The sequence below is a fragment of the Pempheris klunzingeri genome, chromosome 17, assembly GCF_042242105.1.
Source record: "Pempheris klunzingeri isolate RE-2024b chromosome 17, fPemKlu1.hap1, whole genome shotgun sequence".
Lineage (NCBI taxonomy): Eukaryota > Metazoa > Chordata > Actinopteri > Acropomatiformes > Pempheridae > Pempheris > Pempheris klunzingeri.
Genome location: NC_092028.1, coordinates 21,818,057 through 21,845,509, shown reverse-complemented (window position 1 = coordinate 21,845,509; position 27,453 = coordinate 21,818,057). Strand labels below are relative to the sequence as shown.

Below are 27,453 nucleotides of genomic sequence, written 5' to 3'. Positions count from 1 at the left end.
GTGCATATTCTGCCGAAGAATCAGTTACATCTGAACTGGAGAGGATTTCTTCAGTGAAAGAAGAGCAAAGAACGGCACAAGTTTGAACTTATGATTTGTTGTTCTGCCTGGTTGAAGTTAGCCTCTGCTGAACAATGATCAAGAGACGGTTTTGAACATTCCTGCCCCTTTACAGTTTCTACAGACGCCTTCCCAGATGTGTAACACACCATGTGGTGCAGCAGGTTACATCCACGTTCTGTCCTCTTACCTGAAATCTTGCATGATCGATTAAAGTCCTGGGGTTTATTTAATTGTATTTATAAATAATGTGAATAGGTGGCACATGTGCATTTGAAGTTACTTTACCAAGTGAAAGACACAAAAGAGGACAGAAGAGTAAACCATGCGTACATGTGTGTTGACTCAGCAGGGAGAGCGTTGAAGGAAGAAACTGATCGACGGAAATATAAATATTTGAAAGAAGAAGAACAATGCAGAGAGCCAGAAGTTTTAATAATAATAATAATAACAACAATAACAATAACTTATATAGTGCCTTTCAAGAAACCCAAGGACGTTTCATTTACATAAAGACTTCCACCATAAACTAGTGCAAATAGACACAATTGGTGCATAGAAATTCATCAGAATGCAGCAAATTTACTGGGGTAGGACCCCCAGTTTTATGTGTGTCCCCCCAGTGTTGAAATGAAACCTTTGGTGGGAAGCCATGATGGTTTATAGTGGACACGACTCAACAGCTCAACAGCTCCCACAATATATTTGGCACAGATCTGATTCAAAGCTCCTTGAAAGTGGTCAGTTATATCACTGTCCTTAATGGTTATATTCACATATGACATAAAGGCAACCGATGGTCAAAAGAAAGGATTCATGAGTCACTGCAAAGAAGGTGCTTTGCTCCTCTCAGCTGCTCCTGGGTCTGGGAACTACTTTTCACCTGGCTGACAGTCTCCCAGGTGGAGCCTGAGCACCCCCTGACTGTGCAGCTGCAACAACATGTCAAACTCAGCCGGCATGGCGTGGAATCCTTTAGCTTTTACATCATCATAGTAGTGGTTAGTCAGGGTATGGAGTCCATGTGGGTGAAAATTGAAGGGCCAGAACCCGTACAGATGCACATCATCACAGAGTTCCAGTGCCAGGCTGACCATCATGATGCCGCTGCTGAGCCGCTTTTCTCGAAGGCCTTGGGAACGCCAGAAGAGGGCCAGACTCCGGAGGTACTCTGGGTTGAAGTAGGCGGGCCGGATGGGGCTTTGAAGGTCTTCAATGGTGTAGGCGGCCCGCATACACACAGGAGTGCTGAAGCCATAGGAGAAGGCAGGAAGGAGCATCAGGGAGTTGCCGTAGATTTGCAGACTCTCCACAAATGAACGCCGACGCCCCGCTAGAGAACCAAACCTGAAGATAAACAGTAGATGTTAAACAACAAGACAAAGGAACATTTTAAGGTGACAGTGCAGTGAGATTCATCCTCCTGCTCACTTTCTTATGAGGATGGTTGGGTTTGCTGTCACAAGGCCAGTCTTCACGCCCACATGTTCCTCATAGCCGTTCACCAAAGGAGGAAGGTTGCACCTGAACAATGAAGACACAGAGATCAACATGTTGAAGTTCTACAGAGGTGAGTTTCATCCTGTTGGTTAATGTCGTCATCAGCCTCTCGGTCCACTACACTGGACGCCTTCCTCACCTGATGACAAACGGAGCTGAATCGATCATCTTTCCACAGCCGCTGTCAGACAGAATCCCTCCGTTCCCAACAACAGCACACGTCTCCCATGTTTTATTTGGGAACGGATGCTCCTGGAATCAACACCATCAGAGAAATGCATTATGAAACAACATTTATACTGATGATAATGTACTGTTTGTGAAAGGCAATGAGACATAGTAAAGGGTGACAATCTATGGCCGGATATAAATGTTTCTGTTTGTGAATGGTTCCTCTTCAAGCCACACTCCTGCAGTTCTAGAAAATGAATGCATCACAACTTTGCTGGTGCCCTTTTTATTTTTCTCTCTCCTGCCCCTGAGAAAGCAACTGATTCAGTCTAATGAAGTACTAAACTATCAATCTGGTATTATGATTAATAATTAGCATAATAACTAAAACCAAAATTACCACATTGACAGCTAGTTGAAGGATTTCAGAGTTCTTGACAGAGTAGAGGTTGGCAGTCTACGTGTGACTAGCTAACAAACAATAGGGAGAGTGTGTGTGTGTGTGTGTACATGTGAATATGCAGAGGAATGTAACATGGAGGACTACAAAATGTGGGAGAACCAAATGTTGACTTCCTACAAAATGACCACCAGACAAAGAAAAGCTAAGTGCCGCAGCTGTTAGCTTAGCTGTTAGCTTAGCTGTTAGCTTAGCTTCGTCTCTTGGTTGAGGCCCATTTGTAACACTGTATGTGTGAGTGTGCAGGATGAAGGTGCAGGTTAGGAGAGGATGGTTAGTTGCATGCAGGAGCAAACTAACATCAACTTAATCAGGGCCCAACATTACGCTCCAACAAGCAGTGCTAAAGAGAGGTGGTACTAAATCTGTGGTGCGTCTACAAATCTGCCTTGGACATCTTCGGCAAGACGAAGAGGAAGAACCCACACTGGCTTGAAGCTGGAATCGCCGACATGGAGCCAGCAGTTGCAGCCAAGCAAGCAGCACTGCTCGAAGTCAAGTTTGAGTCTTCTTTTGAGCATCCAACTCTCCGGCAGCAGCCACACCAAGTAAACGAAGGAAGCCTTCGGCCCAAGCATCACCAGGACCACATAATAATAGACTGAGGAAAACAGATGGAAAGATGGACGCAGCATTACCAGGACCTCTATTCAGGGGAGCTCAACGTTCCACCCTCTGTAGAAAAGCTTAGTTTGGCCATTGACTCCCTAGCCTCCATCAAAGCTCCAGGAAATGAAGGCAAGCAAGATGGCCGCTCTTCTAAACCACCTGCATGAACTCCTACTGCAGTGCTGGGAGGACTCTACAAGACCTAAGATCCCAGTAAATACAGCAATCACAGCAGATCAACCATCGACAGGGGAAGTGACGTGAGCAGGTGACCACTGAACGTGTCCTTCATTCACATAACTGAAGCTTTCGAGGAATTCTGAGGTCACATTATATTTTATGAAACAAATATAAACTCATGTAAAGTACAGCTCAATGGTCGCGTCTGCAAGTTAAGAGGTCCCTTGTTCACATTTTTGTGCTGTCTGTATTCTACTCACTCTGCGAATGTTTGTGTGTTTGTTTATAAAAGTTTTCATGACAAATACAAAATATAGAAACTTCATTCATAAAGTGTGCATCATGATCATGTGAGTAGACATATGACTTGTGGCAGAGCTTGCAAGAGTATGTAAGAAAAGGAGTGAAATACTTCTGTGGATCACTGAAGACACCTAACCAGCTGCAGATGTTTTGCTAATATTTATGACAAACAACAAACCTTTGCAAAGGTTCTGAAGATCTGCGGGGTCACGTTGAGGGTCCTCCTTTCTGCGTCGTACGCGATCTTTGACCCCACTGGAGTGTTGGTCCGGGTAATGATGGCCTTGTCAAAGCCTTGGCACTGAGCGCTCAGCTTGAGTCTGGGGAGTCAGATGGACGGTCAGGAGCGTCGACACCGACTGGCAGCTCAGTTCAGTTTTAAATCATTTGCAAAATAAATTAAAAGCAAACTGAATAAGCAATTTGTTCAGCTGGTAGATGAAACATTCCTTCTTTCATGTGACCCTGGTGAGTGACCATAGCATGTCTCATCTTTTTTGATATCAGAAACAACAACATGGACTTGGTTGCAGCTAGTGTCCATTAATGTATGTGCCCCTCTTGTCTCTTTGAGCTGCCTTTGCACTCACTGTACATCCCTGTGACACTTCCTGCCTGCATCAACATTTCCATCAGGGAGACCATGGAGACACAGCATACCAGTGCATGTGTGGACAATCATTTGAATTTCTGATGAACTCTTCTCTCATTTGTTTGTTTTTTTTTTCAGTTATACAAAATCCAAATTAAAAATTAGTGCATGTTTTACCTGAATTTATGGTAATTGTAATCGTGCTTCTTCCAGGGTTGAGAGTAATGCTCTCTTACTTTGTCGATGACCTTCCTGTTACACACACACACACACAGAAATACAGTCAGGTGTGTAATCTCTGTAGCACTGATGTGAGTTGATCTGATGAAGGCGTAAAGGTAAAGCTCACCTGCAGCCTTTACAGAGTACAGAGGGTTTAGGGGGGGTTTTCTTTTGCGGAGGTGGTCTGTGAGGCTCCACATTGCTGTTGAGAGAACAAACAGAGCACATGAGTAAAATGCAGAGAATACACCTGTACCAGGCTGACACCTGACCGTGTATGGCCAGCGTGCAGTGTGTCCTAACTGAGGACTGTCTGCACCTCACTGTAAAAGCCTCCTGAGGACGTAAAACTTTGTATATGCTCAACACAGTAGTGTGAGAGCGTGTGCAGCAAAGATGGCATCGTTGTGCCTCAAATCAAGTGTGTTGGTTGGTTCCAAATACATATTTATTGCATAAAGATAACTTAATTAGGTCATTTTCTAGCCAGTGAACTTTTATGCAAATCAACCGTGTGTTTCAATAAGAAGTTTAATGTCGAGGAGAGACGTCTGGGAACACTTCAGTGGCTTGGCGATATTATAGAATGGCTCCAGCAAGAGAGTCAGCGCAATTATTTTATTCCAGATATCACAATGCGTCACACAAGCAATCTGTAGGGTCGTAAATGTCTCTATGTGGACTTTTTAGACCAATAAAATACAGTTTGAAAGAAAACACACACACACTGGAGATTGGCTCCAGTAAAACATAAGCAACAAGGTCATGAGGTTAGCACAAGGTGGCTGGGCAGATGACCATGAACAAATGCCATCATATGGAAACAGACAAAAGGATTGTTTAATGAAAAGTATCAATGATTATTCACTGCGGTGGCGTCGATGCAAACACCTCAGCTGCAGCAACTGGAGAAATGGACATAAACTGAGAACATTCACTTGGCTAGAATCTAAATCATGTTAATAGCAGGACTTATCGACCCTTCGAACACTTTGTGGCCAGGATTATACACCAGAGCCAGTAATCCTTTCATAACACTTTACTTTCAGATTCAACACAATGACTGGCCTTCACCAGGTGACCCAAGTCCACAGGTGTAGCTCATCTCGTTAGAAGCACTGGCTTCAAGAGAATCAGACGGTGCATGCAGAAAACTACAAAACTACTACAAAAATCATGTGTAACTATAAACCATGACCATATACACTACTCACAAAAAGTCAGGGATATTCAGCTTTCAGGTGAAATCTCAGGATGAACCTAAAATACATTCTAACCTTTCCAGGTGAACTTAATGTGACCTTCTCTAAACTTTTGAATGCACATGTCCAACTGTTCAGTGTCTCAGTACTTTCTGCACCAGCTGCTGTTCTCTAACAAGAAGCTGAACAGCAACATTCACAACAGGTTTGATCCATGAATCCACCAATACATTTCCTGCTTCAGTTAGAATTGGTATTTAAACAGTCCTCCTCATCCTGCTGTTCACATTCTGACATCATGAGACCAAGACGACACCTAACAGTTGATCAGCAGCACCTCAACACTGGAGGCTTCAAACAGGAAGTCCTCAGACGGAGGTGTTCACTGAGCTTAGAGGGTCACAGAGTGTCATCAGGAGGTTGGAACAGTGATACAGAGACTGGAAGAGTCACAGAAAGGAGAGGAGTGGACGTCCTTTGGCCACGTCCCAATTTATTGAGACACTGAAAATTATTTGTTGTGGTATACCCACCACTGTTGTTAGATTTTCTTTTAATAAATTATTTAAAATAAAGAAATCACCATTGCATGCTTCTACTTAAATGCCCTACTTTCATGATACAATATCACTGTATTCACTTTTTACATTTTCCATATATTTCACCTGAAAGCCGAATATCCCTAACTTTTTGTGAGTAGTGTATGTAAAGAAAAATAAGACATAGTGCATTCAACTCAAGAATTAGCAACCCAAAATGTATCTGCAATGAAAAACAAGCAGGCCACACCCTCACAGCACCCTCTGTGGACCAGCTGGTCCTGAATGGGCAGTTGTTCAGACCAGACACTGCTCCCTTTTCAGGAACATGGTGGCTGTGATGAGGCGAATGGGGACAGTTTCCTGTGACAGCGATCTGTTCAAAATGTCGGGAGTGACATCCGCTAGCTGACTGGCATGTGTCCAGCAGCTTTACAGCCTCTGCCGTTAATTACTGCAGTTAATCAGAATCAGAATTACTTTAATAATCCCCAGGGGGAAATTGCTTTTTGTTACACACAGCTCCAAAAGAATAAGAATAAGAATAAGAATACACTTCAAACACAAAGTAAAATATAAATATATAAAAGTATGAATAAAAAAAAAGGTGTTTTAAAAATTATTATTACAAATTATTACACAGAGGTAAATTACTGCACCAGGTGAGTCCAGAGTCTTCTAATAATAATAACAATAATACCACTACTAATAATGCTACTAGTTAAATGCTAGTTAATTTATGATGGCAATAACATGGCATCATTATCCTGTTTCTTATTTCATATCGTAGAAATGATGTTTTCCAAAGTAGCATCTTTCGCAATCTGTCTCGATCTCAGTTCACAAGTTACTCAACAAAACCACATTTGTGATTTAACAAAGGAACAAAACAGCATCTGATTGAGGGACACACCTGCCAACACTGATTCACATCAACACTATGCTCTGCGTCAGTCCTCCCCTCTAGAGTGTCTCTGGGGCTGCTGCTTTCCGTCTGTTGTTTGTTCCTTGTTTCTTACCGTGTATAGTAAGGAGCTTCTGCCATTTGTGCTGCAGAGCAAGAATCTGCTGTTTTAACCGAGTCAAGTCAGTTAAACATTTCAAACTGCAATGTTACTTCTAATCTTTTAATGTGTAATTCTAAGAGAGAAAGATGTAGTCACACAAACCTGGGGGAAAAATGCTAAATTGTTTTCTCATTCACTTCTTGGACCTTTACACTGGAAGAGAGAGTGTGTGTGTGTGTGTGTGTGTGTGTGTGTGTGTACCACTTACTTGCTGTTGAGCGTGTACCAGATGACCGTGGTCAGACAGAGGACTGTGATCACCAAAGAGAAAAGTGACTTCAGGAGCTGTCCCCTCATACTTTTACACTCCTGCTATCACCTGTTCGCCCTCTCACCTTGTGTCTCTCTGTCTCTCTCTCTCTGTCTCTCTCTCACCTTCTGTCTCTCTCTCTCTCTGTCTCTCTCTCACCTTCTGTCTCTCTCTCTCTCTGTCTCTCTCTCACCTTCTGTCTCTCTCTCTCTCTGTCTCTCTCTCACCTTCTGTCTCTCTCTCTCTCTGTCTCTCTCTCTCTCTGTCTCTCTCTGTCTCCCTCTCTCTTCCTGCTTGACTGGTTTGACTCATTTATTGAATTCCCCTTTTGGTCAGTGAACACGTCCCATCCTGTGTGTATGTGTCCTGTGTGTATTTTAACAATAAAGCCTTCAATAATGACCAATTAAGCTGCTCTTTCAGTATAAAACTCATCGTAAGATATTAGTCTTTCATTGTGTTCTGTTCTAGTTTCAGCAGCGAGCGACAGATTAAACGTCGTCTCAGAATAACGTAATGCAGATATTTCATAGTTTGCTGCTTCACTCATCTGGACATGTATCATCTCCAAACCAGGCTTTTGTTGTGTTTGTGACCTGATTGGAAACTAACCGTAAACCATCTGGACTGGAACCCCGGTCTGACGGGGAAAAAGAATCTGCCTGTCCATTTGATTGTGTCGGGTTTTTAACCCATATTACTTGATGTCCTGAAGACTTTCTGTCAGAAAGACTAAACTTCTTCATGCTCAGTGAATGAAAACCATTTTCAAGCCTCTTCTATTAATGAGCCTTGTGACGGTCTAATCAGCTCAAATTCAGTGCTCGATGCACAAGGCTGAAATATGTTAAAATGCACAAATGCTCTTTTATTAAATACGTTTGTCAGTGATTGTGTCACAGCAGATGGATGGAAGTCAAGGGGCGTTTTGAAGTGGTGCCATGAGGACACTCAAAGACAGGTCCACCACTCTTGATCCAAACCCCAAACTACATTTCCAGTGTGTTTTCTGTTGCTCAGTGACTTCAAAGTTTACTGATCTTAAGCAATTTTAAGAAATAAAAGGACTTTTATGTTTAAATAATCATTCATGCTTTACAGGGTTAACCAAAACCATGAGAAATAATAAGAAACTTTATTATTACAGCTGTTTTTTAACAAAAAAACCAACGGACATAAACACAGTGGAAGTAAAAACCATATAAATAAAAACACATCAAACATTACAAACAAAAGCTTTCACCGAGATAAAAAGTTTTAAGAAGCAGGAGCCTGAGTGTGTCTGAGTTCAGCCCTTTAACCAGCAGGGCTCCAGCCACTGACCTCACTAGCAGATTAAAACAAAGATGTAATCGGTGGCTATATTCAGGACATTATTCAGAATATTCACTATAGCTGCTAGAAAAACAGCTACAAAGAAATGACTTAAATCCATAGAGGACCGCTGTGATGTTACCTGTTGATTTATTGATCACCATCTCCATGAAGCTTTCCGCAAAATTCAATTTGCGGTGATTTGTGAGAAGAGGAAAATATTCTGTTGTTTGAATCGGTTTATGTACAAATGTAATTAACGTAACAAAGATAATGTGAAAACGTTGAAAGTTTAAAGGAGCTTTGGCTGCTGCATCTGGAACATTTTGAATTTCTCAGAATGTCTGTGCAACACTTCTTCTTGCCAGGCTCCACATTGGTGTGTAGAAATTCACTAGAACGCAGCAAATGAAGTGTTCGACACTAAATGAAACCTTTGGAATGAAGCCACGATAGTTTATAGTGTAGAACGAGATTTAGCAGTATTGTCAAGGTCCTTAATTCATTAAGTGTTTTAGCCAGTTAATCTTCATGTAAAGGATGTATTTGATTTCCTTCAAAATACATTCACTTTGGTCCAAAGCTCCACTATATAACTGTCATTAGTGCTTGATCAGTAATGATGAAAACTGTGTGATGAGATAAATAGATCTGCCCATTCAAAAGGATAAGAAGCGCTTCATGAGTGACTGGCTTCATCCTGAGGTCACAAAGAAGGCACTGTGCTCCTCTACCACCTGATCAACAGTCTCCCAGGTGGAGCCTGAGCACCCCCTGACTGTGCAGCTGCAACAGGAGGTCAAACTCAGCCGGCATGGCGTGGAACCACTGGAGAGCTTTTACGTCATCATAGTAGTGGTTAGTCAGGGTATGGAGTCCATGTGGGTGATTACTGAAGGGCCAGAACCCGTACAGATGCACATCATCACAGAGTTCCAGTGCCAGGCTGACCATCATGATGCCGCTGCTGGGCCGCGGTGCTCGAAGGCCTTGGGAACGCCAGAAGAGGGCCAGACTCCGGAGGTAGTCGGGGTTGAAGAAGACGGGTCGCATGGGGCTTTGAAGCTCCTCAATGGTGTAGGCGGCCCGCATACACACAGGAGTGGTGTGGCCAAAGGAGAAGGCAGGAAGGAGCATCAGGGAGTTGCCGTAGATTTGCAGACTCTCCACAAATGGAAGCCGACGCCCCGCTAGAGCCCCAAACCTGAAGATAAACAGAAGATGTGAAGCAACAAGACAAAGGAACATTTTAAGGTGACAGTGCAGTGAGATTCATCCTCCTGCTCACTTTTTAGTGAGGATGCTTGGGTTTGCTGTCACAAGGCCAGTCTTCACGCCCACATGTTCCTCATAGCCGTTCACCAAAGGAGGAAGGTTGCACCTGAACAATGAAGACACAGAGATCAACATGTTGAAGTTCTACAGAGGTGAGTTTCATCCTGTTGGTTAATGTCGTCATCAGCCTCTCGGTCCACTACACTGGACACCTTCCTCACCTGATGACAAACTGAGCTGAATCGATCATCTTTCCACAGCCGCTGTCAGACAGAATCCCTCCGTTCCCAACAACAGCACACGTCTCCCATGTTTTATTTGGGAACGGATGCTCCTGGAATCAACACCGTCAGAAATGCATTATGAAACAACATTTATACTGATGATTGTTATGAGAATTGCCAGACAGAGTGGCAATCGAGGGTGTACTCTGCAACGGTGGGAAGCCTCATATCTACAAGGACAAGAAGAAGTTCTCACGCCAGTAGATGATCACACGATGTGTGAGAACTACACCCACAACGCCCATTATAAAACCTAACTGTATATGCTCACCAGATGAGCCTTTTACTCTGTAACCTCCATGATGTTGTTGCACTGTCAAACGCTCCTCTTACATGTAAGATTAAACTTTGTTATAACTTGCAAGCTGGCTCCAATCTCCTCTACCTAAAGAAGAAGTCTTTTGACAATTTGGCGCCCAACGTGGGGCCCCAATATCCATTCTCTTCCTCCGGTGAAAACCACAGACCTTGCGCAAGGCTGAGTGAAAAAACTCAGAGGTAAGACCTCCACCGCGGGATTCCTAAAAACCCGTTTTGGACAGGGAGGCCAGGGCCACTGGAGAGAGGGATGGTGACGGGGTGTAGCAGAGGAGTGACGAACCAGCTACCCTGAGTCCGGGACTCAACAACAGGGGTGAGTTAAACAAAAGGATAGGTCAGGGACCTATAGCAAGTCAGGGACTTACGGTAAATGTCTTCAGAAAGACTGATAGGTCAGGGACCTAGGGTAAGTCAGGGACTTACGGTAAAGCGTCTTTAGAAGGACGACAAAAAACTTATCTCTCAGCGCCTGAGTTAACAATAATAGACATCAGGTAGTCAGGGACTTCAGGGAGTCAGGGACTCACAAAAAAATAATAATAATAAAGAATAACACTCGAGGGAAAAAAAAAAAAATTAAATAAGAAATAGAAAATAATAAAAATCATAAAGGCCTGAGATGGGTAATTGCTGCAGTAGTTGTTGTTATCAAAGTCAGGGACCTGACGAGGTCCAGTATGAAGGGGATGCGAAGCGCATGAAACAGAAAAAAGAAAATAATGTAAAATATTTGAAAAAATGGCAAAATAAATATGAGTTTAAGGGAAAACTGCAAGTAGGAGATTGCAGAGAATTAGTGGCAAAGATTGAAACAAATACAAAGGGGGAGTAAGATAAAAGCAAGAAAAGAAGGCCTTACAGAAGCCCAGGTGTGGTTAAACGAAGCACTCAGACAAGCTGGCCTTCAGCGCCAGAGGGAGAAAAAAGAGGGGGAGGAAAAGCAGAGACAGAGAGAAAAGGAGAAGGAAGCAGAAAGGGACATGAAAATTCCTAACCTTTATCCTGTGTTGTATTCTGCCCGAGATAAGCGAGAGGACCACGAATACAGACCCCTGGGTCCTTTCCCAAGTCTACCGCCATACTCGGATCCACAACAACCACCTCTGCTGTCTAGGCCTCTCCTGGGGAAAGTCACTTCAAAGTCCTCACCTCCAGGACCGTCCTCCTCCTCATCTGCCTCCCACCACTTGCCTCAATCATCCATGACTGCACAACCATCTCTGTCCGGGGTGGACACACCACACCGGACCCGAAGCGGTAATGTATACAATCCTTTACAGTACATCAGTCCATCACCACCGGTACCTAATCTAGGACTTAAAGATTCAGAAATGTTTCCTATGATAGAAATGCCAAATCCCAGAGCAGGACAGAGTAATCAACCCCCCACTGTCAGAGTGTATAGACCATGGACTGATGCAGATGTAAAAGAAGCTGCTGCTGGCATCGTCCATCCCATATTAAATTTGGAAGAATTCCTAACAGAGATAAAAAAGACTGTGTGACAGTTTCAGGCTGGACACAGTGGAGACTGAGAGAGTCCTGCGATGTGTTGTGAAACAGGATTGGTGTTTGGTGAAGGGGACATGGGACCCCTTCGAAAATAACGCGCCCATCTCGTTCGGACATGTGCAATACAATGAGAGGACAGAGGCATTGTATGGTAGAATAGTCCAACACTACAGAGGACAGGCTTGTTACTCTAAAGTGTTAGAGTGCAAACAGGGACCAGAGGAGACAGTGCTAGTCTATTTCAATAGGCTGAGTCAGATTTTTGCATCTCACAGCGGTATACCTGTAGACCATGCAGACATGAGTAATTACAACCTACAGCTAAAAAATGCATTCCTGCTTGGAATGCATCAACAAATCTGCAATAACATTAAAAAGCACCTCGTAGGATGGAGGAGTGCAGGGATTCAAACCATCAAAGATCATGCAGAACATTGCGAGGAACAAATAAATGTAAAGAAAAAGAAACTTAAAGTTGAAAGTAATTACACTTTTATTGTTGATGACTGTGATGAATTTCCCACTGATGAATATTATGATGTTTGTTACCGAGGAAATGATCAAAGAGGAGGAGGTGGACGAGGACGGGGACGAGGACACGGAGGGGACGGCAGATGCTACAATTGTGGCAAATTTGGACATTGGACAGAGGGCCAGAACACAGAGGAGGATCATGAGGAGGATGACGAGTGGCAACATGACAATGATCAGTCAGCAGAATCATTTTAGATTTGCAGCTATTTTTGAGCCCTGGGATTTCACATGTCTCAACAGGAGGGATGGTATCTGTGATAAATAAAACATTTACAATCTATGGTTATCAAAACTACTCCAAGACAAGGTACATTTCCTGAAGTAACCTACCATTTTCAAATTGTCTGTATGGATTTCATAGAACTAAATGCATGTTCCCATATTCACATCCATGTTTTACTTTGTTTTCGTCTATCAGGGAAATAATGATTAGTTATTAGGGGCAGGCCCACTTCACAGGTACGATGGGATGACCAGCCTGGAGGTGGACAGTTTCTGTTCTTTTATGGATGTTCCCATACTCAAAGTTTCCAGAGCAGACAACAGCTATTTTTCTCATTGTGTACCGTTTGTGTGCTGTTAATTTTTGACATTGTTGTGACTCTCTGGGAGTGCCATAGTGCGGTTGCCGGGGCAGCGGGACCGTAAGGGAATTTTCCTGTCCAGAAAGATTGATTGTTCTGCCAGACAGGTTTTTCGCTCTTACACTCCATGGGCTTTTGCTATACATGTAAGGTAAAGTTCCTATATGTTATGTGGAAAGTTGCACTCTTGTGAGTGTATGAATGTACTGTTTGTGAGAGGCTAAGAGACATACTAATAAAGGGAGATCATTTGTGAATGTCTCCTCTTCACACTCTGGTTCACCCACATGTTCAGGTGTCTGTTTATTCGTTGCATTTGCAAGATAGCAGCAACTAATCTTTTTTTTTTGTTTTCAAGGCTATTGAAGCCTTGGTGGTCAAAGGTTCATGGTGTCTGGGTTGTTATCAATGTCATTTACTGACAAGGTGTGATTAAAACAAAATAGAAATTTCCGTCACCACGTTGAACATTGGAGCTGTATCTTGTTACTGTGGTTATTAAGGACACACATTGCCTTCTCCGTACACTAAAACAGGTGTAGCTCAGTGGATAAGTAGCTTTTTGAATCTGCTATGCCTCACACTGCATGTGTCCCAGGACAAATGGACCTATCAAGCCACAGTGGCGATAATGGAAACAACATTTATACTGATGATAATGTACTGTTTGTGAGAGGCAAAGAGACATATGAAGGGAGCAAAATGCGTGCCATTTGTAAACGTTTGCCCTTCACTCCACATTCCACACAGGAATGCACCACTGCTTTAACAGCAGTTTGACCAGATTCATTTCAGAATCCACATGCTGTGAGTCTGGACTGACCCTGTGTAGACCTGTAGAGTTTGCATGTTCTCCCTGTGGGTTTTCTCCGGACTTTAAAAATCACCCGTAGGTGTGAGTGTGAGCGTGAGTGGTTGTCTGTCTCTATGCTGAGGATGTTCTATGAGACATTCCTGCCCCCTCATGATGAATAGATATAACTTTGGGGATCCCTTAACTTCTCAATTAGTCCTGTGCTTCAGCTCAGGACCAAATCAAAACTAACACATCTCTTACTTCACTGTGGTGCAAGCGTAACTGCAGATGATTTATATCTATTTCTATCTCTGTGGTCAAATATTTGAGGAACACTGAGGACACCAAACCAGCTGCAGATGTTGTGGTAAAATTCACGAGTGACAAACAACAAACCTTTGCAAAGGTGCTGAAAATCTCCTCTGTCACATTGAGAGTCTTCTTCTTCTCCCCGTCGTACACGATCTTTGACCCCACTGGGGTGTTGGCCTGGGTAATGATGGCCTTGTCAAAGCCGTGGCACTCACTGCTCATCTTGAGTCTGGGGAACCACATGGACTTTGTTAGATAACCTACTAGACCGTGAGGAGTGTTGACACTCCTTTATGGCTGGGCAGGCTTGCTGCTTTTCTGCTCCATACTTCTACGCCTGACATCACCCAGCCAACTCTGACACTCATGATCTAGAAAGTCACTAATCCAGTTTGGGCCATTCATTAGTCTGCTACATACTGTCCTGGTATTCATCCTATATTCCTCCTCTGTCTGCATTTTAGCTGTAGCTAGTGTTATTGCAGCGTCCTTGTTGTCCGTTTGTAGCTGTAGGAATAAATGAGTTTTCTGTGGCTTACCTGCAGTCAGTTTACCTATTTTAGTTCCTCTGAGTAAAAGCTGACTGAGAGGTAAAAAATGTCACTGGCTGAGTAGTTCAGACATGTTCACAACAGTCTCATTAGCATGACTGTTTCCCATAAACGGAGGTCATTTTCCCCACATCCCAAGGTTGTTTTTTTTATTTGCAAACTAAACAAAGAGCTAACTGAATAAGTAGTTTGTCCAGCTTCTAAATAAAATGTTTTAATTCTATAAAAAGACATTAGTTCAACCAGGAAGACTGTCTAGTTATACCATTCGTTATGTTCACCATTCATCTGCTGTCACTCTTGCACTTTACCAATTGAATCTTCGCTCTAACCCTCATGAGCCGACCATCTCGTAGGTATCAAAGTTTAAATTGTACCTTTTCTCTAGATGTTTTCTATATCTGTCACAGTTGAGCCTCAAGTGAAATAACTCTGCCTGGCTGAACTACCTTGGTGCTCTTTGTACAGTCCTGGATTGTGACATAAGTAGGCCTATGTGTGTTGGTTCTTTTCAGTTTAAAAAAAATCTACATTTAAAGAACAAATGAGAGTATGGTGTCTGTTTTTACCTGAATTTATGGTAATTGTAATCGTTCTTCTTCCAGGGTTGAGAGTAGCGCTTCATTACTTTGTCGATCACCTCCCTGTGACACACACACACAGAAATAGAGTCAGGTGTGTAATCTCTGTAGCACTGAAGTGAGTTGATCTGATGGAGAAATGCTCACCTGCAGCCTCTACAGAGCTCAGAGGGTTTAGGGGGGCTTTTCTTTTGACGAGGTGGTCTGTGAGGCTCCACATTGCTGTTGAGAGAACAAACAGAGGACATATTATCTACTTCATTCTTCATTTTGTACATTGGCTGGTTAACAACTGTAGGTTTCAACAAGATGAACAAGTTCTGAATACATTTCTTTCAGTAAAGCAACAGTGGGGAGTATTGTATGTCATCCTGTTCCAGAGGAGGCTATAATTATCTGTCAAGAAGGTTGAGTTTGAGTCTACTGGTTGGCAGATTTGCTGTTTGAGCCTTGAACCTTTTCTGTGTGGAGTTTGCATGTTCCCCCTCTGACCTCCTCCCACAGACATGCAGGTTAATTGTTGACTTTAACCCCTTGCCTCACAATGAGGCAGTAGAACTACAAAATTTCTCTTTGACCCATACCACCCAATGGGGGTGGAGTCTCTGATGGTGGTGTTATCCTGGACAATGTGTCCCACCCACTCCCTCAGAGCATCTCGGCTTTGGAGTGCAGAGAAATCTGAGTCTGAACCTGTTTGGCTTGCTTTTGGTGAGCCTTTCTGGATTTCTTTGACTGCCTGTCTGTTTTTCTCTTGCCTTCCTCATTACTCGGTAAGCCACTGTAACTCATTTGCATTAATAAATCGATTTCCTCTGTTTTCCTGTTGCTCTACTTGCACCAGCAGTGACAGCTTACAATCGTGAGAAGAATCAGGATTTGGAGGCAGAGTTGCACACGGTGCCATATAAGATGCACTCGCACATACAGTATCTGAGTAAGAATCGCTAAATCAGTCAACACCAGTCATCTTATAATAACTCTGCCCTCCATGACTGTGTGCCTTTTGGCAAAGAGGATGACATGAGCGGAAAAGACTGAGAAACAAAACCCCAAATGCTTCAATTTCTCTCCTCTATCACCAAATGCTCAACAGGTACAGAACAGCACATAAGCACTATCTGATGGAGGGACACACCTGAACACTGAACACTGCTATCTATCTTTTGACAGATTTGAATGCCTGTTCCTTGTTTTGTACAGTTAGGTACTTCTGCCATTTGTGTTGCACAACAGGAAATGTGCTGTAAACCAGTTTCAAGTCAGTTAAGCATAACAAATTTAAAACTGCAATGTTACTTTTAATCTTTTCCTGTGTAATTCTAAGAAAGAAAGATGTAGTCACACAAACTTGAGGAAAAAATTTAAAGTAGGCCTCTTTCTCATTTTACACAGACTACACCTTCTACGACTTCTGAAAGAGGATGACACGAGTGTTCAAAGAAGTATGAAGCTGAAGTATGTAGAGAAAAGTGGAAAAACGCCTCTGTTGCCTTATCAACACAGAAACTGCTGCTCCTCCAGCACCCAAATATGAAAACCTTCCCCACCGGTCTGAAGGGTGTGTGTGTGTGTTTTCTCTACAGGTTGATGTGAAAGGTAGTTTCCACACTTACTTGCTGTTGAGCGTGTACCAGCTGAAAGTGGTCAGCAGACTCCCAAAACAGAGGAGGGTGATCATCAGAAAGATGAGTGACTTCGAGAACTGTCTCCTCATTCTTATCATTCTGTCCCTCTGTCCCTCTCTCTCTGTGTCCAGCTTCACGTCGATCAACACCCACCAGTTTTCATAATCCCTCCAGGACTTGTCATGGATCTCTCTCTCTCTCTCTCTCTCTCTCTCTCATTCCATCCGCTCCTCCTCTTCTCGTCTTTCTGGTTTGGGCCAACAGTGGACGAGAAAGACCTCCAGCTGTAATGTAACTGTAAACCTCACCTTGACTTATAAGAGGAATCGCTGAAAAGAATTCACCAATTAAAACATTTGCTTGCCGCAGTCCCACGTTCATCTCTTCAGATTTCTCAGGATCCTTCAAATGACTGCTGAGAGCCCTGTCTGTGGCCCCACCCGCAATCATGTTATATCACGTTATATGTGACAGCTTTGTGCCTCTCTTCAGCCCATTTGATGAGGCTTGACTGGAAAGCTTCTGGTTCCAGGAGATCTGATGGGATAACTTTGTAGGCTTTCTCCAGCCATGGGCCCGGGAGGTTGAAGCACTCCCTGCTCTTGGCATGACTGTGGCTGCTGAAAAGCTGCAGAGGGAGGTGTCATGAAGACATAAGCTTAAAGGGCGGCTGTACTGAGGTCATGTGGTTCAGGGACAGCTGATCAGGTGTACTGTGACTCTTCATAACTAAAACCATACCTTGAAACCATAAATGAAGGCATGTTTTGCTCTCTGGCTGCTGAACGAGGCTGCTCATGACCCCACTGGTGTCCCATCTGCCTTGTAGCTGACTGCCCCCTGGTGGCATCTTCTAGGGGACTAGATACCAGGTGCCAATGCTACCTGCATCCAGCAACACTCCAACCATACCAAGTACACTACTGAGTAACCTGGAGTGATGAGGGATTACTTAGTAACTAACCACAACAGAGTAATGAATGATTAAGTACTGACTGAGTAATTAATGAGTCGTCTGATTCATAGTGAACCAGGAGCGACTCGTGCAGAAAGTGGTCAGTATGTTTATTAATAGCTATCTATGATCTAATCATCATCTAATGATTCAATAAAAGACTCTCCCTTATCTTCTATATAGTCCCCTGTGATTTTTGACATCTTATCTTATCTTATCTTTCATTGTTAATCATTTTCCAACATTGTTCTGACATCTGAGTTAGTTGGTACAAGTGCAGAATGATTTAAACCATTTAAAAGGTTTTCCCCACAGTGGCACTGATTGTTTACTGAGAGGGGGAGCAAATATGAAAAGCTGGAACATCATGTTCCTAGTTTAATAAATCTGATCTGAGTCTGAGATCTGAGTGAACTAACTGAACAAACCATCACGCCTGTGAAGTTGTGGGTCCTCAGCTTCCCTGTCAGTCTCTTGTCCTGAAGGCCAGTCATCCTCGTTAAGGTCTCCCCCCACTGAGCAAAGTCTCTCAGCTAAAGCATTTACTGCTTTTTGTGGAGGAGAAGGAAACAAAGTGAAGAAGCTGGTGATGCTCTGCAGTTGGAGCCAGCTGGGGCCTCTAGAGGGCGACGTCCTGCCGAAGGAGGGAGCTCTTCAGAGAGTGAGGAAGGGGCGCTTTGAGGAGGTGCCATGAGGATACTCAAAGACCCATCTGCTCCCAGTCTGCATGACTGGCAGCTTGGCCTTACATCTCCAAAACTATTCTAGATTATGTGGCTCAGACTTGTGTGTTTTCAGGGGACTTGGGGCAGATTTCCAGGTCAGAAGAGTCACCCTGTGGCACAGTTCTGTGTTTGTCCCGGTTCTCTTTTGTCTGTTGAGTGACTGGGAAAGAGAGTAAGGTGATCCAGTACTTTCCAAGACTTCACTGGCTTCAACTCTGGGACACCCGCAGCAGGACACGCTGGAGAAACTTTGTGAGGTGGAAGGTGTGCTGGTGTGCTGATGTGTAGACCACTGATCTGTATGGCAGCATATAGTGAAAGGCCACATGATGAACAGGAACAATTACTATGGATTCATCTTTTGCAAATATGCAACACCAGTTTATGGCTTAATATAGATTTTAAAAAATGCTATATGAGGTGTAACAAAAAAGAATCGAGACAAGAATGCATGTAAAAGCTTTGCAATCACTGGATCATATTGTGCTCCAGCAATGAAATGAACACTGAGCACAAACTGTGCCCCAAAACTGGCCAAGTGTGCTTTTTGTAAGAAGAACTGCTAATGACAAATCTTGGCAGGTTTTGGGCTCAAACACATGAGGTCAAGCAAACTGAGAAGTCTGGGAAAAGGTTTTCTCCTGCTTAGACCCTTCAGCTCCCCTTCAGCCACTGATGACATACAAATCATTTCCTTCTAATAAATATTTATTCACTGATTCACTTTGACTTCATTTTCCCTCTCACCTCTTGCAGTTCACTAAAAAACTAAATCATAAACATCAACATGATCCTAAAATTGGCTCACTCGTTTGGTCATCTACAGCGTGGACTTTATTTCTCTGGCTGACAAAAATCACCGTTAAGACTTTATAAATATCATCATGACAGCCGTTCTCCCTGTTGCACAAGATGCACCCAAGTCTTGATGCAAATGTTACTCAAGAAAGCTTATCCAAAAGGTACAAGTTTCACCCAAAGTGCACAGTTCACAATCATTACATCACCTTACACTGAAGTCATTTAAATTTGCATTGATTCAACATTACATGAACTTCAAAATTACTTGTTTCCAAACTAATATTGTGCCAATGTGCATGTGTTGCCACTTAGTGACGGTACCTATCCCTTTGTGGTCACTGTGGTGACCAGCGGTAGCACGCTGCCACACAGGCTCACCACAGCAACCTTTGTTCACTGGGGTTTCTTTCTCTGCTGTCTCTGTTTAGTCATTGGCTGCGAGCCTCATCTGATCTTCTGATGACTGCAGCCTACAGAGGGCAGCCATGACGGTTTGTAGTCGTCTGGGGCACGGCGGCTGCAGCCACTCTGAGATCTGAGGCTTACCTCATGTCTGTATCAAATCCAGCATCAGTGACGTGATGTGAGAGAGCAGAAATCATCATGTGCAACGGGCACGAGGGTCTGATAAACACACATCAGATGAGTGTGAGTACCATATATTTCCCCTCAACAACCCAGGATATTAGTGGTTAAATGTGTGTCATGCTTTTTAACAAAAATCTCAAAGGCTTCTTCTCATTCAGTGTGCTGCTGTTCTCCTTGTGTTTTAGCCAGACAGTCTTCATGTAAAGGAGGTATTTGATTTTTTCCAAAATACATTCAGCTTGATCCAAACTCCCATGGTCAGTTATTTAACTAGTAACTGTAACTGGTTAACGTAAGGCACTATGATGTAGACCTGAACGAAGGCCTCACAAAGGATTCCCATTTAAATCAAAATGATCATGCCAGACTCCAGCTGGAACATTTGTGGTAATAAATACAGTTTTAGATCAACTATAAGACTGTTTACAGAATGGTCACAGTCTTATGATTGTTGCAGTTTGATTTCAGTGCAAATGTCTCTGCTGCTGATGGGCCAACTCAGCATTCACTGCACATACAAGCAGCATCCTTACTGGGACAATCTGTGTCATCAGATAAGTAATCTGTCCATTCATTTAAAAGTGAAAGAAAGTCTTCATGAGTGACTGCTTCATCCTGTGGCCACAAAGAAGGCACTTTGCTCCTCTCAGCTGCTCCTGGGTCTGGGAACTACTTTTTACCTGGCTGACAATCTCCCAGGTGAAGCCTGAGCACCCCCTGACTGTGCAGCCGCAACAAGAGGTCAAACTCAGCCGGCATGGCGTGGAATTTCACTTTAGTTTGCCTGTCATCATAGTAGTGGTTAGTCAGGGTATGGAGTCCATGTGGGTGATTACTGAAGGGCCAGAACCCGTACAGATGCACATCATCACAGAGTTCCAGTGCCAGGCTAGCCATGATTATGCCGCTGCTGAGCCGCGGTGCTCGAAGGCCTTGGGAACGCCAGAAGAGGGCCAGACTCTGGAGGTACTCTGGGTTGAAGAAGACGGGCCGGATGGGGCTTTCAAAATCCTCAATGGTGTAGGCGGCCCGCAGGGACACAGGAGTGTTGTGGCCAAAGGAGAAGGCAGGAAGGAGCAGCAGGGAGTTGCTGTAGATTCGCAGACTCTCCACAAATGGACGCCGACGCCCCATTAGAGCCCCAAACCTGAAGATAAACAGAAGATGTGAAGTTGAAGGAACATTTTAAGGTGACAGTGCAGTGAGATTCATCCTCCTGCTCACTTTTCTAGAAGGATGCTTGGGTTTGCTGTCACAAGGCCAGTCTTCACGCCCACATGTTCCTCATAGCCGTTCTCCAAAGGAGGAAGGTTGCACCTGAACAATGAAGACACAGAGATCAACATGTTGAAGTTCTACAGAGGTGAGTTTCATCCTGTTGGTTAATGTCGTCATCAGCCTCTCGGTCCACTACACTGGACACCTTCCTCACCTGATGACAAACTGAGCTGAATCGATCATCTTTCCACAGCCGCTGTCAGACAGAATCCCTCCGTTCCCAACAACAGCACACGTCTCCCATGTTTTATTTGGGAACGGATGCTCCTGGAATCAACACCATCAGAGAAATGCATTATGAAACAACATTTATACTGATGATAATGTACTGTTTGTGACTAAGAGACATACTAAGGGAGATCTATGGCCTATCAATAGAGAGCTTTCCCCTGTGGTTCTGCTTCCTCTTTGCCACAATGGTCCGGTGCAGAGCCCTCATCACTGCGGACAACACACCCACAATCTGTCTGTCCTTCACCGTCTCTCATGCCATTTTACCCTCACTCATTAACAAGACCCCAAGATACTTGAACTCCTCCGCTTGGGACAGCAACTCATTCCCAATCTGGAGGGACCAATCCACCTTTTCTGGAAGATGGTCTCAGACTTGGAGGTACCGACTCTCATCCTGACACTCTGCAGAAACCAACAGGACCCTATCATCTGCAAGACCCAATTGGACAGTCTGCTCACCTTGCTTGAGATCCTGTCCATGAATATCACAAACAGAATCAATCAAAACAACAACGGACAGCCTTGGTGGAGTCCGACAGCCTCTGAGAATGTGTTTGACTTTGTGCCAAGAATGTGGCCATTGAAGCTCTGACTTCAATTATACAGAGACCGGATGGCTCTTAGTAACAGTCCATACTCGTGCAGTTCCCCCACACAGGATTCCCTGACTGACACGGCTGTAAGCCTTCTCCAAGTCAACAAAACACATATAGCCTGGATGGGCAAATGGTTCTGCCACTGCAGGTACATCTCTTCACACAACACTGAAGAGATGTCCAGCAATGTCCAGAGCCTTAAGCATCTCAAGGCGACTGTCATTCACACCTGGTACCTTGCATTCTAGGAGCTTCTTAGCTAACTTGGAGACCTCTGCCAGAGATATAGGTGAAGCTGCAGAACCTGCCTCCCCCATGGACATGTTGGTGAGGTTCAAGTGTTCTTTTGACCGCCTGACGATATCCCCAGCTCAGGTCAGCAGTTCTCCTCCCCTCTGAACACAGCCTGGGCCAAGGCTTGCTTTGGCATCATGCTCTGCCAAATGATTGGCCTGAACTTCCTTAAGGCCCACTGAAAGTTCTCCATAGCCTCCCTGAACTCCTCCCAAACAGGGTTTTTTTGTTTGACTGCCAGAGCCCTGGGCCAACCAAGCCCAAAAGACCTCCGTCCTCTGGCAGGTGTCCACCAGCGGACTCTTAGGTTGCCGCCACAACTGGTACCTACTGCCTTCTGACTGCAGCACCTACCAACCTCCTCTACAGTAGAGGCTTTGAACATGGCCCACTCAGAACTCTGAAAATGCGACTCTGGAAAAGCAAAGAGTCCAGCCCAACTCCAGGAATTTGGTTCCAGAACCGGCGCTGCCCATAGAGGCGAGTCCAACCCTATCTAGTTGGTACCACCCAACTTCTTCTTCCTCTCGGCCAGAGAGACATTCCAGGTGCCAAACCAGTCTGCGATGCCCAGGGTCCGCATGCCAAGGACCTTGCCTTTCCTTTCACATGACTTACAATAAACCCAACCCTGCTGAAAGTCCCTTTGGTGGGGGGGGTCCACAATACGACATCACATTATCCCCAGTTCCAATTTTAATGCCTCATGGCATTTTTCAAATTTATATTTATTTCCATAATATTCTTGAAATCTAGAGGATCTATCATGGAATTATAGACTTAAATCTGATGGTCATTTCATGTGTAAAGACACTGCCGTTACTTAAAGTGCGTTAATGTGTAGCAGCACAGGCTGACTCCAGCTCAGGACGTCTCTAGTCTAGTCTGTGAGCCCCTTACCAAAAATAAACCACGCTGTGTAGCCGGATGTGTCAAAGAGCCAACATGTGAGCAGACAAATAAGTTTTGGATGAACATGCAGGAGCAAAGCATTTGAGGAACAATGAAGACAACAAGTGGTGGTGATATTCATGACTGACGAACAACACACCTTTGCAAAGGTGCTGAAAATCTCCGGGGACACCTGAAGGCTCCTCTTTTTTTCTCCATCGTACACAACCTTTGACCCCACTGGAGTGTTGGCCTGGGTGATGATGGCCTTGTCAAATCCATGGCACTTTCCACTCAGCTGAGATCTGGGAAGCCACAAGACCATCAGAAAGCTTTGTAACTATAAAGAAAACTATTTTTTATACAAAAGATTTTAATTCTATAAAAAGATCCTGGTGAGTGACAGCAGTCTTCTGTCCTTCAGACTGTTTTACCCTAACCCACATGACCTCAAGATGTGTTATATTTAGACCATGTCGTCAGCCTTGATACACATTTCTACTTCTCCTTCCACGTCTTTACTTGCTCGAAAAGGAACCACATCCTGTACAGATTTTGTTTTTTGTCAAACCTTTGTTGGCAGATTTTACCAACCGTGTTCAATGAGCAACTCAAACATGAACAATTCAAATAGCTCAGCACAACTAGTGTTACACATGGTTTCTCCAAATTCAAAGAAAATCTCACTTTTAATGACTACTGCAGTCCCAAAGTTATTCATCTTCAGTACTTAGTAAAGCCTTTAACTGTTCTGACCTGCTGTAAACATGATGCACAGCCAGACACCAGGTTCTGACAGCGTTCCTGAGGAATCCTATCCCATTCCTCAACAGCCTCCATCTCTCTGATATTCTTTGGTTAGTGTGCTGCAGCCGCCTTCTTCAAATCCCACCAGAGATTTTCAGTGGGATTCAAGGCAGGCGGCTGTGACGGACACTCTGGTATCTTTTTCTGATCAAACACACCTGATCAACCAATGAGGCCCTTGATTAGTTGCAACACCTGATTTGCAAATGAGTCTCTTATGAGTGTTTCTATTCATGGGGTTGAATGATTTTGAGGCCGCAGTCGTCGTTAAAAGTGGCATTTTGAGTTGAATTTGTGGTGGGGGTTGAATACTTTGAGCATGGCTTAATGTAATGTTTGAGAATCACAGCAGCTATGGACCCTGGAGATACAGCGAGTCTGTGCGTGCACAATGACCTTTATCTATAGTTTGTTCTTGTTTTCTTGTTCTAAACATTAAAAATAAAAACTTTTCACCTGAATTTTTGGTAATTGTCCTCCTGCTTCTTCCAGGTTTGAGAGTAACGTGTTAGTACTTTGTCGATGACTTCCCTGTGACACACACACACACACAGAGTCAGGTAGGTAGTCTCTGTAGCGCTGACGTGACTAAACCTGACGAAGGCGTAAACAAAAAAGTCACTTAAGAGGAAGCAGCGCTGGCGTTTGCTCTCACCTGCAGCCTTTACAGAGGTCAGAGGGCTGGGGGGCACTTTTCTTTTGAGGAGGTGGTCTGTGAGGTTCCACATTGCTGTTGAGGGAACAACAGAGGAAAAAAAAAAAGAAACCAGTTAACAGTTAATCTAATAGGCTCTGTGCCCCCCATTTTTCTTGGCTTCATATTTAGTTGTTTGTGTCAGCTAAGAAGAAAATCCTGTTCTAAATCTGCTGTCTTTGTTTCCATGCACATATTCATCACGGGAAGCCACCTCGATTAAGTCAGCTTTAGTTCATGTTTTATGCAACAACAAAAAAAAACATGTGGCTCAACACGCAGCTCTTTCTAATTTTAAGAATCACTTCAGCAAACAGAGTTATCATACTAAGTTTTGCATTCAGGGACTGGTGTGGGGCAGAGCAGCTCCACGCACCATGAATGAACAACCAGTGTGCAGCTCTCTCAACAGGAGACCTTTGCTACTTAGCATGTCAGCAGGAGACTGTTAATGTCTCTATGTTGTAACGACTGTGCTCTGCTGTGTGTGTGTGTGTGTGTGTGTGTGTGTGTGTTGCTTTCACAGTTGTTTGTATCTTCGTCTCTTCCTGTTTTTATGTTCCTGAAAAGTATTTAAAAAAAGAAACTCTGATGGAGTCCAGTTGGAGGCTTATATTACAAGGTGTGACTGCCAGTGTGACGGTGTGTGCACCTGTAAAGACCACGAAGCTCACAACCTACGACAGCCTGTTATTACATGTCAGAGTATCCCAGTGAACATCACTTCACTACACGTGTGTTTGCTCCTGCTGAGCTGAAACAGCCTCTCATATCTCTGGATTCTGCCACAGCTGTTTGTGAAAACACTCACATAGAAACTTAGCAACGTGCCATCGTTTTAACACCATTAGAGTCTCCATTGTTAAAGTGTGTGTGTGTGTGTGTGTGTGTGTGTGTGTGTGTGTGTGTGTGTGTGTGTGTGTGTGTGAGTGTGTGTGTGTGAGTGTGTGTGAGCTAGTTGCACACTTACTTGCTGTTGAGCTTGTACCAGCTCAGACTGGTCAGCAGGCTCCCCACACAGAGGAGGGTGATCATCAGAGAGATGAGTGTCTTCAGGAGCTGTCCCCTCATACCTCTCCCCTCCTGCTAACCTCACCCACTGGCCCCCTCACCTTCTGTCTCCCCCTCCCTGTCCTTGTCCAACACTCACCCGTTATCTGCTGTCTGTCACCTTCCCTCTGTTTTCAGATGCCTTCCCCTCTCCTCAGCTCGTCCTCCCCCGCTGAATCTCACACCCTCTCTCGCTCTCAGGAGTGTTAATCTTTTGCCTCTCTGCTCTCTTTTGTGTTCTCTTTTAACTCACCCCCCTCTCTTCCTCCTCACCCTCTTCCTGTCTGTCTGTCTGGTTTGACTCAGGGTTTCTCTCCCTGCCTGTGTGAGTTAGAGCACGCCTCCTCACCCAGTAACCGGTGGGGTTTTTTTTTCTGCCTCTCGTTCAGACAAGTCCTCTATGTCCTGTGCACCTCTACTTTGTCTCTCCTCCCTTCCTGTTTGTGTCGGCTGAGACAAACACGATCTTTTCTCGCTCCACACTCTATTTCAGTCCTTGTCATGTCTCTCTGGTCCACCCATCTCTTTTCCTTTGCCTCTCCCTCGTTTTCTCATGTGTTCACACAGACAAACTCACAATCCTACTTTTCACCGTAGTCCCAAAGCCAGAGCTCCTTCTGTTCTCCGCCCCCACCCCGGAGCCCCAGCCTTCCCTCTCTGCTTTCCCCTCCCTCCCCCAGCCATCCTCCGCCCACACCCCTTAAGCCCCTCTCCCCTTTGCACTAAAGGAGGCAGTAACATGAGTGCCCAGTACTGAATTAGCCCGCAGATTGCCTCTTGACTGGTGTGTGTGTGTGTGAGAGGAAACATGTTCAAAACCAATGAGGGGCAGAGCAGGGGTTGGGGGGGGGGGCAGAGGCTTCCCATCCAATCAGAGTGACACCCCTAACACCCCTCCAACTCCCACACATACAAGCTTCCTTTATTCCAATGTCAAACTTTGCCAGCTGTATTGACTCATATCCTCTTACAATAAGAGTGAGCGTATCTCAGTTTGAGAGCTTTGAGGGGGGGCAGTTGGGGGGTCGGGGCAGAGGAAGGAGAGTCTCCTCTCAGCTGAGATGGGAACCTGCTTTAAACATGGCTGAATCAATGGGGTAACTGACTGACGAAACAGCCGGCGCAAATGAGAGAAGCAGAGAGAGAGAGAGAGAGAGAGAGAGAGGGAGCCAGACAGAGAGGAGGGGAGTCGATGCCCAGAGGAGCCATAACTCATCTGCTGTTTGGCGTCCATTTGGGAGATCTGGTTTGCCCGCTGTTTGAGGGGAGGGATGCAAAGCTAAAGGAGGATTATGGGAAGTACAGTATGCATTTCACAATGAACACCCCGATGCCACACCCAGCCCTCCTGCATTCATCCCTCCTGATTTGAGTTTTCAGTGGAAGCCTCACTTGCTATGAAGCAATTATTCCTCGTAACTACATGCTGAGTAAGCTGAACTGTGCCACAGCAACCACGCCGCCCCACACACACAGAATCCAAAACAAAAGAGCTCTTGGAAAGTTTGTGTTTTGGCAGACGTCAGGGTGTGCAGAAAACCTGACGGGGTTGTTTGAGGCTGCTTTGCTGTGACCACACAGAAGACTGGGACATACTCAGTAAAGAGGCTGTGCAACTAATACAGTCAGGTTAAGACGACTAACAGGGACAGAGGATTGTTGAGCAAAGTAAAAGCTTCACTTAACCTGCGTT

General features: G+C 44.4%; 3 protein-coding genes across 3 annotated transcripts; all 3 read right to left on the bottom strand.

Moving 5' to 3' along the window:
• Positions 1-540: 540 nt before the first annotated feature.
• On the bottom strand, positions 541-7,233 carry LOC139216141 (alpha-2,8-sialyltransferase 8E-like). Its single transcript, XM_070847185.1, has 7 exons — positions 7,114-7,233; positions 4,225-4,299; positions 4,053-4,127; positions 3,462-3,603; positions 1,700-1,812; positions 1,492-1,584; positions 541-1,407 (listed from the first exon to the last, which is right to left on the bottom strand). Exons 1-7 carry the CDS (start codon positions 7,200-7,202, stop codon positions 933-935), a joined length of 1,062 nt encoding a protein of 353 aa, XP_070703286.1. The 5' UTR covers positions 7,203-7,233; the 3' UTR covers positions 541-932.
• Positions 7,234-9,143: 1,910 nt separating this feature from the next.
• Positions 9,144-16,936, bottom strand: LOC139216140 (alpha-2,8-sialyltransferase 8E-like). Its single transcript, XM_070847184.1, has 7 exons — positions 16,836-16,936; positions 15,367-15,441; positions 15,208-15,282; positions 14,172-14,316; positions 9,966-10,078; positions 9,758-9,850; positions 9,144-9,673 (listed from the first exon to the last, which is right to left on the bottom strand). Exons 1-7 carry the CDS (start codon positions 16,934-16,936, stop codon positions 9,211-9,213), a joined length of 1,065 nt encoding a protein of 354 aa, XP_070703285.1. The 3' UTR covers positions 9,144-9,210.
• A 2,402-nt stretch (positions 16,937-19,338) lies between these two features.
• LOC139216139 (alpha-2,8-sialyltransferase 8E-like) lies at positions 19,339-25,781 on the bottom strand. Its single transcript, XM_070847183.1, has 7 exons — positions 25,681-25,781; positions 24,672-24,746; positions 24,473-24,547; positions 23,370-23,514; positions 21,349-21,461; positions 21,141-21,233; positions 19,339-21,063 (listed from the first exon to the last, which is right to left on the bottom strand). Exons 1-7 carry the CDS (start codon positions 25,779-25,781, stop codon positions 20,586-20,588), a joined length of 1,080 nt encoding a protein of 359 aa, XP_070703284.1. The 3' UTR covers positions 19,339-20,585.
• Positions 25,782-27,453: the final 1,672 nt, after the last annotated feature.

What these genes read in the sequence shown, in the direction of transcription:
- LOC139216141 (XM_070847185.1), bottom strand. Translation starts at nt 7,202, where the DNA reads ATGAGGGGACAGCTCCTGAAGTCACTTTTCTCTTTGGTGATCACAGTC. An exon ending in GTACTCTGTAAAGGCTGCAG is followed by an intron (nt 4,128 to 4,224) that starts GTGAGCTTTACC and finishes TGTGTGTAACAG; the next exon opens with GAAGGTCATCGACAAAGTAA. An exon ending in TCTTCAGAACCTTTGCAAAG is followed by an intron (nt 1,813 to 3,461) that starts GTTTGTTGTTTG and finishes TGTTGATTCCAG; the next exon opens with GAGCATCCGTTCCCAAATAA.
- LOC139216140 (XM_070847184.1), bottom strand. Translation starts at nt 16,936, where the DNA reads ATGAGGAGACAGTTCTCGAAGTCACTCATCTTTCTGATGATCACCCTC. An exon ending in TGGTACACGCTCAACAGCAA is followed by an intron (nt 15,442 to 16,835) that starts GTAAGTGTGGAA and finishes TTCTCTCAACAG; the next exon opens with CAATGTGGAGCCTCACAGAC. An exon ending in CCAAGCATCCTCACTAAAAA is followed by an intron (nt 9,674 to 9,757) that starts GTGAGCAGGAGG and finishes GTTTATCTTCAG; the next exon opens with GTTTGGGGCTCTAGCGGGGC.
- LOC139216139 (XM_070847183.1), bottom strand. Translation starts at nt 25,781, where the DNA reads ATGAGGGGACAGCTCCTGAAGACACTCATCTCTCTGATGATCACCCTC. An exon ending in GACCTCTGTAAAGGCTGCAG is followed by an intron (nt 24,548 to 24,671) that starts GTGAGAGCAAAC and finishes TGTGTGTCACAG; the next exon opens with GGAAGTCATCGACAAAGTAC. An exon ending in TTTTCAGCACCTTTGCAAAG is followed by an intron (nt 21,462 to 23,369) that starts GTGTGTTGTTCG and finishes TGTTGATTCCAG; the next exon opens with GAGCATCCGTTCCCAAATAA.